Below are 13,865 nucleotides of genomic sequence, written 5' to 3' on the forward strand. Positions count from 1 at the left end.
AACTCCAGGGGGATCTGGGTTGCACTTCCTCCTGAGGGCTGGACAGATGCGGCTCATGTCCTCACCGCCTTGTAGCTGTCCCGGCCCATTCTGCAGGTCCACCCTACCCTGTTACCCCTCCTCAACCGCCTCCCAGACCAGGTAGTGCAAAATGTCCCAGAGCAGAGGCAAAATGAGTTGCTGAGCTCACTGTGGCAGAGCAGGACGGTCCTCCCATGAGGGCACTGTCTCCTGAGGAACAGGGCTGTTTGCTGTCAGCCTGGTGTGGCTTGAGCCAACCTTCCTCCGGGATTGGCTTCCACCGATTGTGATCTTACCTTTGGAAGAAAGGGAGCCTGACAACACCTCTTCACTCTCCCCTCTCCAGAACAAGAAGAAGAAGAAGACAGATTTCATCCCGTACCGGGACTCTGTGCTCACCTGGCTGCTCCGGGAGAACCTGGGTGAGGAAGGGATGGCTGATACGGGGCTGATACAGAGCTTGCCTGAGAGCCCAGCTGGGGAAGGGAGGTGGTGGCTGACTCGGGGACCGGCGTTTTACTGAAGCAATTGCACCTCTGTGGGCAGGGGGCAACTCCAGGACTGCGATGGTGGCTGCTCTCAGCCCTGCCGATATCAACTATGACGAGACCCTCAGCACTTTAAGGTAGGCTCTGGGATGAAGGTCAGCCTGGCTGGCTGAGAGCAGGGGATGGCTTTGAAACCCAGGAGCTCCTGTCACCTTCCTCACTGCTTTATTCCCCCAGCATCCCTTGCCTGCGGTGGGAAGGTAGTGAGGAGGCCAGTGCCATTGGCACCTCAAGTAAGAGGCCCAAAGGACTGTCATGGGGGTCGCTGGCAGTGCTTGCCCAAACAGCAGCCACCATTTTGCACCCCACTGGTCCTTGGCCACATGTAGGAGTCCCCTGCCTGGTCAGCTGCAGCTCAGAAGGGTCTCCTCACCGGGGTGGGCTCTCACCACAGCCCAGCGGCCGGGGTTTGCATGCCCCTCTGGCCCAGATATAGCCCTGTGTGGCTCGTGGGGAGGCTCCCCTCAGTTGCCCCTGCTTTGCCCTGTCCCTAGATACGCCGACCGTGCCAAGCAGATCCGATGCAACGCCGTCATCAACGAGGACCCCAACAACAAGCTCATCCGGGAGCTGAAGGACGAGGTGGCCCGTCTGCGGGACCTGCTCTATGCGCAGGGGCTCGGGGACATCATTGACAGTATGTACCCCTCTGCGCTCGCGCCTGGCCCTGCTGGGCTGCTCTCTCCTTGCCCGCCGAGCCCACGGGGCCCTGCCTGGAGCTCTCCCCCATTCCGCTCTGTGGCTCAACCATCTCACTGCCCACCCTGCCATGAAGTGATGTTACATCACCCAAGTGCAGCCGTTCCTCTCCACTGCCACTGCACCAGCAGGGACGTCCCCCAGCTAGTCCCAGACATGTGTTTGTGACTCCCCTGCCGCTCCCATAAAGCCAGAGGAGCTACTTTACACCCAGCAGGCCTCCTCCCCTCACCTCCACCTCCATCCTCGTGTCCCCCATTCAGCTTCCCTGTGGATGTGTCCTGCAGAGCTGCCAGGAATTCATCCCTGGGGCTGAGCTCACCCGTGGCCTCTCCTCTGTGTGCTTTTCAGGTGGTCGTAAAACCTACTGAGATGAACCTACTCTTGTTCTGTTTTCTTTGTCTTTCTCCCTGCTTCCTGTCCCCTCTTTCTCTCTTAGCCAATCCTGCTGCAGGAGGATCCAAATGTGTGTATTCCCCATCACTGGTATTCTGTGTGGCTTCATTGCTTTGGGGAGACCTAGGCATAACCAAGGAACACACGTACAGCATGGGAAAGGGCTCCAAGAGCCAGTGCTGGCTATTGGGAATGGGCTTGCCTGCAGGCAGACGTGAGGAAAGGGCCATCGGCAGATGGTCAGTGCCTTGTGCTGGGGCTCAAACCCCTGCCTCGGTACCTTAAATCCCCAGGTCAGCATGCAGGGGGCTGAGGGGGGGCCTCCAGCATCCCTCAGGGGCTGAGCTGCGTGGCCTCTGCCATCGCTGCTGGCTCTGCCCCAGAGGGAACGCGGGCCTCGTGGCAGCCCCGTGCTGGGGAAGCCCAAGCAGAGGGCTCCTGTGCTCAGCCGGGGTTTGCGCAGGACCCTTCTCCTTGGGCTGCTCCTGCAGGTGAGAAGTTGCTGGTGTATTCAGCAGCCTCCAGCAGGCAGGTGGCTGAGCCTCATCCACAAAGGACTCTTTCCCCATGCTGTAACTGTGTTTCCTTCTGCTTCTGCTGTTCTTGCTGCTTCTGCTGGCCCTGGCAGTGGTCTCTGCTGCTGGGTCTGCTCGTGAAGGCACTGGCTGTGCTCCTGGGTGCAAACAGAACCAGGCAGGCGAGACACAGTGCAGGTGGCACTAGACAGCCCAGTGACACAGCACCAGTCCTTCCAGGGGTTGCCCTGCGCTCAGCAGAGGAACGGGGCAAATTTGTTGGTGGGGAGACTTGCCAGAGCGACTTGGTTTAGGTTCCTGTGCTTGTTTGTGGAGAGGGAATGGTGCAACTGCCATCGCAGCTCCCAACGCCAGGGCCATCGATGGGCTGCAGGTGGTGCCCAGGCACTAGCACCGCGGCCCGACGCTCCGTAGGCTGGGACGGAGCTCTGTTAACAGCTGAAGGGTGGGGAGGTGTGTGGTGACCCACCAGAAGTGCTAAGGTTTGGCCATGGCCCCTCGACAAGAAATGCGGAGATGCCCCTGCCACGGGCAGGCAGCGCCAAACCGGGCTGTGGTGATCCTGGCAGGGAGACAGAGCTCTGGGCACGGATGTGAGCCACAGAGCCCCACAAGAACCTGCCGAGCCCCGCTGCAACCTGCCATTGCCCCCTTTTTGGAGATGCAGAATGCCACGGGGCTGAGGTCCCCTGGAAGTGGGAGCCTCGACTAACGCTGCCTGCTCCTACCCTGACTAACCCGTGCGCTGCCGGCCTCTAGCACCAGCCGCCGAGCTGGGAACCGGCTACCTGGGCTCTGCAACTGGAGCATCTCCGGTCGCGGCGCCAGCCTGTGCCACCACCTGCCTCTCTGGTGCCTGCTCCTCTGCCGTGCCAGGGAGCAAATCCTGTGGGAGCCGCTGCGGATGCTGCAGGCGCTGCCGCCGAGCTGGGCTGGGGATGGTGCGAGTGCCCCTCACCCTGCTGCTGGCCTGCGCTGCTGTGCCCATGCGTATGCATTTTTCTTTTAACTCCTGGCTTTCTTCTTGCCAAACCTGGCCATGTTTTTTTGTTGTTTTTTTCCCAACAGCTTTTCTTGTCTCTATCTTTTTCTTTCTCTCTCTCTTCCTTCTTCCTCCCCATGTGTCTTTTCCCCCTTCCGTTCCTCTCCTTCCCCGCCCGTAGATGTGTCCGACTTTGAGAACAATAACAGTAACCCTAGAGTGGCTGAACTGAGTCAACGCCCTGACAATCTCTCCACAGTGACCAATGCCATTGCCGGGATCAGCCCCTCTTCCTCCCTGTCAGCCCTGTCCAGCCGGGCGGCCTCCGTCGCCAGCCTCCACGAGCGCATCATGTTTGCCCCAGGCAGCGAAGAGGCTATCGAAAGGCTCAAGGTAAGAACTTGGGAGGACGTGGTGCCCTCTGGAAGGGCGATATGTGGCCCCGTGGCACTCTCCGGTGCTCTGGGGTGAGACACATAGCTGCCGTGTGGTGCTGGGGACATCGCTGACCCTCCGGACTCCTGGTTTGATGTGTTGGGGTCCTGACTGTCTGCGGCCCCTGAAGAATGCTAACCCATGCCTCGTGTCCCCCAGGAAACAGAGAAGATCATTGCTGAGCTGAATGAGACTTGGGAGGAGAAGCTGCGGAGGACAGAAGCCATCCGGATGGAGAGGTGGGTGAGGCAGGACCAGCTCTCCCCTCTTCTGTGCTTTGCCTGGAGCAGTTCCAATAGTGAGACATGGCTGGGTGCCCCCCAGGGAACCCAGCACCAGAGCACACAGTCTGCTCTGAAAATCCTCTTGAGGCACATACAGGGCTGAAACAGGCCCTAAGGCTGTGTGCCCAGCAGCAAAACAACCCAGGCCAGAGCACGGGCCTGCATCCAGTCTTGTGTTCCTCTAGCACTCACCCTGGCCCAGTGCTCTCCCAGATCAGCTAGCACTGTCCCTGCGGCTTAGCACAGGCCATGTAGTGTGAATGAAGCCATCCACACTTGAGGATGTAAGAGAGCCCAGCCAAAAGGCTGCAAGTTGAGCCAGGACTGCAAAGTGGAGTTCCCCCAGTAGAGACACAGTCTAATCCAAGGCCACCTCGCCACAGCACCTCGCTGCTCCGGGCGGCAGAGGGCTGTGCCTTGTGCTCCAGCTGGGCTGTTCTCCGGGGCGAATGGATGGATGATGGCTGCGGGGCTGGCTTGGGAGACTCATGTGGCTTTGACGGCCTCTTTTCTCCATTGCTCCTTCAGGGAAGCTTTGCTGGCCGAAATGGGGGTGGCCATGAGGGAGGACGGAGGCACCCTGGGTGTTTTCTCTCCTAAGAAGGTAGGATAACCTCTTAAGCTCTTCTTTGCAGCCAAGGAGACTGGTTTCCACTCCCAGGCCAGTTTCCATCCCCTCAGCCCGGCCTGTCCCTACGAACCAGCCCGGGCCCTACAGACCATCCCCAGTCATTTCTGATTAGCCCTCTGCAGTATGAACTGACCTTTCATTGCAGCGGGCTGTTCGCTCTGAAACGTATAAGGGACCCTTTCAAAAACAAACCAGTTGGGCGTTTTTATCGCCGTTTATTTCGATAGAAATAAACGCCCGGGTGCAGTGGGGCGCTCCACACGCCAAGGCAAGGCAGATAGCAACTCTCGGCCTCTGCCATGGTTGGTCTGGCCACACATCTTAGCAGGTGCTGCCCTTGCAGCCCTGCTGAGACGATGCAAAGTCCCGGAGAGTGGGATCTGTTTCCAGCCTGAACCTTTTGGGCTCTTCTTCATCCCTGTCCCAGCGTGGCTATTGCAACAATTTTTTACTCCATGTTCTTTATTTTTCATTTCTGTCTCAGCCGCTGCCCATTAGGTCCCCCGATGTTTATATAGAGAGCGTGGGGGTTTATTCCCCTAAGCAGGTTGGTCTCTGAGGACGGGGTTGCTGTGGTGCTCTCAGTGCCTATTTATTCTCCAGCTCTCTAGTGGGTGGAAACTGCTGTGGCCTCTCCAGCTGCTGGCAAAGGAAGGTTGGCATGGAAAGCTTCCCAAGCCCATTTGGATGGAGAGCAAACCACGGGGACCTTGTTGTCCTGCTTGATGCTGTCACTGGTGTAATTATTACCCTAAGGAGCTCAGTGGAAGTTAAAACATTTGCTTCTGTTAGCAAACCTGGAAAATCCATAGAAAAATTGCAAGCTAAAGGAGTTTCAGAGCTTCTCCCTGAAGCCAAGGGGCCACCTGTGTGCTCAGAGAGGCCCGATGTGAGATGTCATGGCCAGCTTCTTCCTTGCAGCTACTGTGCAGAAGAGCCTGCTGTTCCCCCTGATCTCCAGCTCTCCTGGACTGTTTGGAGTGAATCTCTTGGATCAGTCAGGGCTCAATGCTCTTTTCCAAAGGGGAAATCTCTGCATGCTTTGTGTCAACAGGCTGATAAGATATTTCTTACACTTTCATTTTGTATTTCTGGGGAAGAAGAAGCTTTTTTGCTTTGACAAAGCAAAGAAGCTTTGGAGCTTCACCTATTAGTGCCTCCTTGACTTTGCCTCCTGACTGAAGCTGCAGTCACAACATTTTGCAATGGTTCGGGTAAGCAGGGACCTGTTGTCAGGGGAGAGATGCTCCTTTTGTTAAGAACAGAGTGGTTTTGGTTCCTGGGAAAGAAATCCTTGTGAGACAACTGTGAGAGGCCGTGGAGAAGCTCAGCCTTGGGAAACAGGTCCAGATCTCCACTCTGCCATAGGCTTTGGATGAACGTCCAGACTGGGACCTGCCCCTCTGGGTGCTTCATGTGTGCTTGTATCATCAGGGGAGGAAAACTAGGCACTTTTAGGTCTCAGCTCTAAAATTTCTGTCCGCATGGGAAGTGCGTCTGTCTCAGCTGCATCTTCTGCAGGTGTATGATAACATAAGGGGCTGCAGACACTGCCAGAGGCTATCAGGGTCCTACCTGATCCTTGGCCAGAGGCCCAAGGACAGCCATGTCTGCTCCCGGACTCCTTCTGTGAGGTGTTTAACTCTGTACCGGGCCACTTTACAACCCCAGGATGCACATGTGCGAGTTTTCCACAGCAGCCAGTGATGGGCACCAGCGCCTGGGGAAAATTGCCCAAACCGTAGCCTTTTGCAGCGAAAAACGGAGACACGTGAAGATGTGAAGCTTTAACTACAGCCCTTGTAGGACCTTTAGGAGCACTTGTCCCAGGATGCGATGCACAAAGCAGCAGCTCTCCAGGTTAGGCCAGAAGCAGCAGGTTGGTTTATCAGTGGCGGCAGGCAGAGGCATCCTGCTCAGTGGAGGGCTGACCTGGCAGAGAATCACTGCAGAGCCCGTCCTGTGCTCGTCAGAGAGGCTTTGGGGTTGGTCTCTGACGCGTGTGGAGCCCTTGTGCTAAGAGACAGGGACCAAGGGGTTACAAACTCACTCTGAACTTCTGATTTCTGATTTCTGCTGTCCAAGTGTTGGCTCTTCTGAGGGGAGATGGGGGAAATAACCCTTCCTCCTTGCATGGAAGAGCATGTGGAGCCTCTCCCTGTGTGCTGAGCCTCCAGGCCTTGCGCAGGAGCTCTGGGGCAGGACATGGAGCAGCCAGGCTCTCACCATGTGCATGAGGAGCAGGCAGGGGTGACTCTTTCTTCATCTCTCCCAGACACCCCACTTGGTCAACCTGAACGAAGACCCGCTCATGTCCGAGTGCCTTCTCTACTATATCAAGGACGGGATAACAAGGTGAGCCCATATCTCAGGTCCTGGCTTGCCCTTCCAGGAGCTGCAGTGCATTCCTGCTGTGGATGCAGGAATCCACGTGCCCTAGGAGGGCTGCAAGGATGTGCACAGGGGTCTCACACAGGCAGCCTGCCCTCTTGCCCCTGGCCTGGGTACAGGGTCCTCTGGGCATCACCAAAACAGCATAGCTGCATGGGAGAAAATGTGCATATCCAGGGCAACCTCATTAGGGACATTGGTCTCACTGAGCACTGTTCAGGGCGGTCCAAAGGATATTTTTGAGTGGAGCCTGCAGAGGGGCTGATGTAAAGAAGGGGAGAGAAGCCTGAGCTGTGTGTCCTCTGGCAGAGTTGGCCGGGAAGACGCAGAGAAGAGGCAGGACATCGTTCTCAGCGGACACTTCATTAAGGAAGAGCACTGCCTTTTCCGCAGCGACACGAGGAGCGGAGGGGAAGGTACTGCAGGCTCAAAGAGCCTCTGCATCCCTATGTTTCTTCCTCACCCTCGTCCCTCTGGGTGTCCCCAGCGTGTGCCAGTACCTGCTGTGGGCCACGCTGGTCCCAGCCTGGGCTGGCGGGGGGTCCTGCCATCCTCGGGAGAAAATCCTTTGCGAGATGAGTCTGGGAAGGCTGGAGGTGCAGGATGTGCGCTCGGATCCTGTCTAGCCTCCATCTGCTCTTAGTCCTTGGGCTGCTCTGATTAACATGGGACTGGCTGAGCAGTGTTGAGATCCCTGTTGGTTGTCCGGGTTTGGGTGCTCCCTGGGGCACCCCAGTGTCCCTGCACTCCATGCCTAGGGTACCATCTGGGGCAGCCCATTTTTCCCCGTGCTCCAGGAGACCCAGGATGCCCCTTTTGTGGAATCCTGGTATCTTGTGGCATCCGTTGTGAGTTATTTACACTCCCTTTCTCCCCCTTCTTGCTGTCCCTGCAGTAATAGTGACCTTAGAGCCTTGTGAAGGCGCTGACACCTACGTGAACGGCAAAAAAGTGACGGAGCCCAGTGTCCTGCGATCAGGTAGGACCTGCACCGGAACGGGGTTGGCTTTGGGGCCTGCAGCCCTGGGGCCCAACCAACATGGGGCAGCTGCTGTAACCTGCATCACTTCCTCAGGCCCCTGCAGCTCAGTGGGTCTTTCCATGAATCCCGGGCTCCTCCTTGCTCAGCTCTGAGCCCTTTCCCTGTGCACCCCCTCAGGAAACCGCATCATCATGGGCAAGAGCCATGTGTTCCGGTTCAACCACCCCGAACAGGCCCGGCAGGAGCGGGAGCGGACGCCGTGTGCGGAGACGCCCGCAGAGCCCGTGGACTGGGCCTTCGCGCAGCGGGAGCTGCTGGAGAAACAGGGCATCGACATGAAGCAGGAGATGGAGCAGAGGTGAGGAGACGGGACACGGCAGTAGGACGAGGGCAAGAGAGAAGTCAGCCAGCAGAGTGAGTACCTATACCCAGGCTTATTGTGCTATTTTTTCCCTTCCTCCCAGGCTTCAGGAACTGGAGGACCAATATCGGAAGGAGAGGGAAGAGGCCAATTACCTTCTTGAGCAGCAGAGGCTGGTAGGTGGCCAGACCTGAGGAAGACATAAGACTATGAGCAAAGACTAAGCGAGCTGGGCCTGTTTAGCCTAGAGAAGAGAAGACTGAGAGGGGTTCTGATCAATATGTACAAGTACCTGAGGGGAGAGTATAGGGAGGATGAGGCCAAACTCCTCTTGATGGTGGCCAGTGACAGGACAAGGGGTGACGGGTACAAGTTGAAACACAGGAAGTTCCATCTCCATGTGAGATGGAACACCCTTTCCTGTGAGGGTGACAGAGCCCTGGCACAGGCTGCCCAGAGAGGCTGTGGAGTCTCCTTCTCTGGAGATCTTCCAGACACACCTGGATGCCACCCTGTGCCCCGTGCTCTGGGTGTCCCTACTTGAGCAGGGGTTGGACTAGATGATCTCTAGAGGTCCCTTCCAACCTCAACCATTCTGTGATTCTGCAATTCTGTGACCTGACTCTTCCTTAGATGCCAGGTCCTGGCTGGGCTGGGGTCACCAGAGATTCCCAGAAAGCAAAGGTGCTCTGGAAACCTGGTGTGTGAATCTTGGAGCTGTCTATGATCATGAGTCTGGAGGAGGGAGGAGCCTGGATTTCTTTAGGGAGAGAAATAAAGCAAGATGTGAGGTGGCAAAAAAGGATGGGGGGCACCAAGGAAAATCGTGCTTTGTGGGTGGCATCGTTCTTCTCCTTGCTTCCCCCAGGATTATGAGAGTAAACTGGAAGCTTTGCAGAAGCAAATGGACTCTAGGTATTATCCTGAGGCCAATGAGGAAGAAGAAGAACCTGAAGATGAAGGTGAGTGACAAAGGAGAGATCAAATATAGTGGGTAGGTGGGTGTGGGCAAGTCCAGGTGTGTTATGTTTTGAGAAATGGTATTGGGTACAGATGTATCTGGAGGGAGAGGAGAGCTGGTTTGGTGTCACCAGCCTCAGCTTTACTTCATTCCTGCCAACCTTTCTGAGGAAGTGTTAATAAAAAAGAGCAGATAAGAGGAAGCATTTTAGAATGAAGACAAAAAAAGTCAACAGTGCAAGCTATGACTGCAGAATCCCTCTGAGAGTTATCAGACAGTAGCTGGGAGGATATTTTATGAACCGTTTTCCCATCTCTGGGAGCTCTTTGTTCTGTTTCTCAAAGGGCAGCAGATTAGAAATTCACCCTTGAGGATGAATATTTTATACAATAGCCCACGGCTTGATTCTGCTTGGCTCAGAGGCCTCAATAAAACTCTCTGGAATTACCGAGGGACCACGGAGCTGCCAAAAATTCCACTCACACCTTGAACAAAGTGACAGGCTGGTCCCAGATGTTTGAAATATCTGTCGCAGGGTTGTGTTCAGTTACCACACTCTGTTCAGAAGGCATCTGGGAACGGGCGGTGTTGTTTCGCATGGAATAACTCACCCCATTTCCTGCATCCCTGGTCTTCTGGGGTTTGGGCAAAGGTGCTTCGCCGTAGTAGTTCTCGAAGCTCTGGTAGGAGCTAAAGGAGCGACAAGTCCAAACCAATAATCCCTTAGGTGCTCCTGCACCAGCATCACCCCTCCTTGCCGTGGCAGCCAGGGCCAGGCATGCTCGGTGCCATGCAGTGACTGTCCCTGTCTCCTGTGTCTCCACAGTGCAGTGGACCGAGCGGGAGTTTGAGCTGGCCCTCTGGGCCTTCAGGAAGTGGAAGTGGTACCAGTTCACCTCTCTCCGTGACCTGCTCTGGGGCAATGCTATTTTCCTAAAAGAAGCCAATGCCATCAGCGTGGAGCTAAAGAAAAAAGTAAGTAGCTGGTGCCACAGGCCGGAGTGTCTGGGTTTTGTCTCCAAGATTTTGCACTCTGTGTTCACTCCACTGCTTTGGAGGCAAACTAACAGCTCCGTGTGCCCACGTGGGCTGAGCAAGTGGGTCGAGTGATGCCTTTCCAGAGAGCTGCAGCAGGTCGCTAGTGGCAGGTCCCTATCGGGAATACGCATGTGTTCCCACAACGGCGAATCTCTGAGGGACGCCAGGTGTGCTCGATCATTCTCAAAGCCTGGAAAACACAAGAATGAGCAGCCTGGAGGAAAACGTGGGTCTCTGACCCAGGAGTCCAACCAGACGGAGGCCCAGGGAGGTGCCTGGGGGAGGAATGAGATGTTACAGGCAGGCTGTGACGCTTCTCTAGTAAACTTCTCCAGCTTCCGGTGCCCTGAGGTCAGGGAATTCCTGGCCCAGGCACGCTATTTTCGTGTTTAGCCTTTGCAGAGCTGTTTTTTGCATGGATTTATGCACCTGCCTTTTGAAAACATTGATGTGTTTACTGGGCAAAATTACCTCCTCAGTGGACTCTAAAGCATCCCCTTGTGCTTGTTTACAACCACCTAAGGGTCATTTTGAGTTGTGCTGTTATGAGAAATGGCCCATCATCTTTTTTTTCGATTAGCTGCAAGGCAGTTCTTAGAGCTTCTGCATGACATGTAGCACCTGCAGCAAAGGACGCAAGGCAGACCCTGTGCGGTCAGGTGGTGCTTGGGGGAAGGAGTGTCCTTTCTTGCTCCAGAAGATTTGGAAAGCGCCCAAGACTTATCCCCCAGCTGAAGTACTGCAGGCAGCTCGTCGTCCTCAGGTGTCTCATGAGCGGATTGCTGTCCCTGTGTGCCCCTTTCCAGGTCCAGTTCCAGTTCGTGCTCCTCACCGACACGCTGTACTCGCCTCTCCCTCCTGACCTCTTGCCTCCTGATGCTGCCAAGGACCGGGAGAAGCGGCCGTTCCCCCGCACCATTGTGGCTGTAGAGGTGCAGGACCAGAAGAATGGAGCAACGCATTACTGGACCCTGGAGAAGCTCAGGTAGGGTGAGAGGTGCCTGTGCTGGGCCAGCGTGTTCCAGGATGGCTGAGCTGGCCGTATTTTCTTACAAGTGCCTGCTGGGTTCCTCTCGTACCTGCAGACAGCGGCTAGACCTGATGCGTGAGATGTACGACCGCGCCGCCGAAGTGCCTTCTAGCGTCATCGAGGACTGTGACAACGTGGTGACAGGCGGAGACCCCTTCTACGACCGCTTCCCCTGGTTCAGGCTGGTTGGCAGGTGAGCGCTTTGGCTCCTCCTAAATGCATCTTGCATCCAAAGGCAGCCGTGCAGGAGGAAACGCAACCAGCGTCGGGGGTGCAGGAGCTGTTCCCCTCCCCGGGCAGTGCCGCGAGGCAGCCGCTGCGCCCGGGGAGAGCACCAACCCCCTGCACCGGCGTGGGGCAGAGCCCCTCTCGCCAGCCAGGACGCTGCTCTGCCGGGGCCGTGCCGGGACCACGAGCCACGGGGAACCCTCCTGCTGCCTTCCGGAAAGCTCTGCCGCGAGGCCCGGGCTCTCAACCTGCCGCTGGCGGGAGGCGGGGGCAGGTTGAGACCCCCGGCTGCCGTGTCCTGCAGGCGCGCGGCCGTGTGTCTGTGTGTGCACACGTGGGCGTCCTTGTGTGAGCATCTGTGTGTCACCCGTGCGGTGCGTGCCGTGCGTCTCCGTGTGCTTCCCGTGGCACCCGTGGAGTCATTCCCTTCGATGGCGGTGGCGTCACCGAGCCGGGCGCCCGTCCTGCCGCGCTGCCGGCTTCCTGGCAAAGCCAGCGTTGGGAATCCCCCACCGTTCGCACCAGTTTGTTCGGGCGTTCACGTTTTTCCACGCTTTATAGCCGGCGGCCTTTGGACGCTTCCTTTTAAGACTCACTGGACGGGCAGGTCTTTTATATCCCCACGTCCCTTGATTTAAGCAGAGAAAAAAAAAGAAAAAAAAAAAGGAAAAAAAAAAAGAAAAAAAAGCAAAATTCCTATTCTTGCTCTCTCTGTTTGGAACAGCTGGTGTTAACCTGTCTTCTATCTTGTTGTACTAACCTTAGTTCAGATATCTCTGGCTGCAACAGCTCTCCTCTTTTCAACACATGCATGAGCGAGCGCATGGCTGATCTCACCCCCTCCCCCACCTTCTCGAACCCCGACTCCGACATCACCGAGCCTGCTGACGAGCAGCACGAGGGGCAGGAGGAGGAGGAGGAGGCGGAGGACCTGGAGGAAGACATCTTTCCGGAGTGCCCGCTGTGTGATGGCCGGGATCCATTTTACGACCGCTCCCCCCTGTTCAGTTTAGTAGGAAGGTTGGTGAGGTCTTAGGAGAGCATGCTGGGAAGGAACTAGCTCTTTCGCATGAGGGGACTGCTTTGTGACATGAGTGGCACGCGTCCCGGAGGCGCAGGGGGTGGCCCGGCCGGCCGGGAGAGCCTCGGCCGCCAGGGCCACGTGAGGGGCTGTGAGGAGATGGCCAGCGAGGTAGGGCCGTGACAAGCACGGGGGCGAGGGGAGCACCGAGGAGGGGAGGTGGCGCCAAGCCAGGCTGCGGAGGGCCCGTTAGGCAGATCCCGCAGCCTCCCGGGCATCGGGAGAGCGGCCCGGTGGCCCTGCAGACACAGGAGGCTTCCCAAGGCCTTGGCACCCAACGGGAGAAGTCCCCTTCAGTCAGGGTCTGTGGCAGGGTTCGCTTTGGGGGCCTTCAGAAGAAACATCCATCCAGGCGAGGGCCACATCCCGCCAGCCCTTGGACGGCTTGCAGGGACATTTGTCACGGTGGCACGAGAAGGGGGGATGTGCTCACTCGCAGGCACAAGGAGATGTCCGAGTGCAGCCGGGCAGCGCGGGGAGCAGCCGCGTGTGAGGGAGGGAGAGCCCAGCCAGGGTGAGGAGCAGAGAGCTGGCCCTGGCAGGAGCAGCGGGAGGATTTCTCCAGGCGGCCTTGGGATGCCAAGGAGCATCCAGGGCTCTGGAGGGCGAGGAGGACTCCTTAGAAAGGTTTGTTTTCTCTTGCTGCTGCTGTCCAGCTTTCGGAGCGCAGCGCTTTCCCTGTGCTCTTGCAGCAAGGGCCCGTTCTGCAAGGACCCAAGCTACAGGCCTCCAGCTTCTCCTCCCCGCCAGAGAAGGAAAAGAGCTTTCCTTTCTCTTGCCCTTTGAGAGGGAACCGCCAGACTGGTTCAGTCTTGGCTTGGAGAAACCCTGCAGGCTCCACAGCACCATCCGCACCTTGGAAACGGGCCGTCACCAAGCTGCCCTTCCCACACAGGCCGGGGCTGATGCTGGCTCCCTTAGCTCTGCTTTGGATAGTCTCCTCATGGAAGACGGGCCCCTGTGCCCCAAGTAGGGCCGGGAACCTCCACCCCAAGCAGTGGGAAGCCCTGGGAAGGCAGAGAGCTTCCCCGGGGGCCGCTGCGGAGCAGCCCCTCCATGCCGGGAGCCCTATGTGCTCTGACACGGCGAAGCTGAGGCTTGAGGCTGCTCCTCGCCAGCGTGTCCGACCCCGGCTCTTCCTTCCTCCTCTGACACCTGGGAGCTGGGGAGCGGGAGCGAGGTGGGCAGTGGAAGGGAACAGCGCAGGGAGATGGGGGACGAGTCTTGCAGCCTCAGACCGAAAGAGCTGGGTTCTTCCACC

At 57.2% G+C, this 13,865-nt stretch overlaps 1 protein-coding gene across 28 annotated transcripts in view; it reads left to right on the top strand.

Moving 5' to 3' along the window:
• KIF1A (kinesin family member 1A) overlaps window positions 1-13,865 on the top strand; it is a 37,901-nt gene that overhangs the window by 7,791 nt on the left and 16,245 nt on the right. For 5 of the 28 annotated variants that reach the window (XM_088530225.1, XM_088530226.1, XM_088530227.1 and 2 more), the window contains exons 10-26: window positions 368-443; window positions 568-646; window positions 1,064-1,206; window positions 1,708-1,734; window positions 3,364-3,575; window positions 3,777-3,856; window positions 4,430-4,505; window positions 6,808-6,887; window positions 7,233-7,339; window positions 7,819-7,902; window positions 8,083-8,263; window positions 8,370-8,442; window positions 9,135-9,228; window positions 10,054-10,202; window positions 11,072-11,250; window positions 11,351-11,488; window positions 12,289-12,543. In XM_088530225.1, coding sequence (XP_088386351.1) covers window positions 368-443; window positions 568-646; window positions 1,064-1,206; window positions 1,708-1,734; window positions 3,364-3,575; window positions 3,777-3,856; window positions 4,430-4,505; window positions 6,808-6,887; window positions 7,233-7,339; window positions 7,819-7,902; window positions 8,083-8,263; window positions 8,370-8,442; window positions 9,135-9,228; window positions 10,054-10,202; window positions 11,072-11,250; window positions 11,351-11,488; window positions 12,289-12,543 — 2,033 coding nt within the window. The remainder of the gene's footprint in view (window positions 1-367; window positions 444-567; window positions 647-1,063; window positions 1,207-1,707; window positions 1,735-3,363; window positions 3,576-3,776; window positions 3,857-4,429; window positions 4,506-6,807; window positions 6,888-7,232; window positions 7,340-7,818; window positions 7,903-8,082; window positions 8,264-8,369; window positions 8,443-9,134; window positions 9,229-10,053; window positions 10,203-11,071; window positions 11,251-11,350; window positions 11,489-12,288; window positions 12,544-13,865) is intronic. The other 23 variants (XM_088530240.1, XM_088530241.1, XM_088530242.1 and 20 more) reach the window with 9 other exon arrangements.

This window comes from Tinamus guttatus, unplaced genomic scaffold, assembly GCF_059628265.1.
Source record: "Tinamus guttatus ecotype Peru unplaced genomic scaffold, ASM5962826v1 Tinamus_guttatus_pri_ptg000364l, whole genome shotgun sequence".
NCBI lineage: Eukaryota > Metazoa > Chordata > Aves > Tinamiformes > Tinamidae > Tinamus > Tinamus guttatus.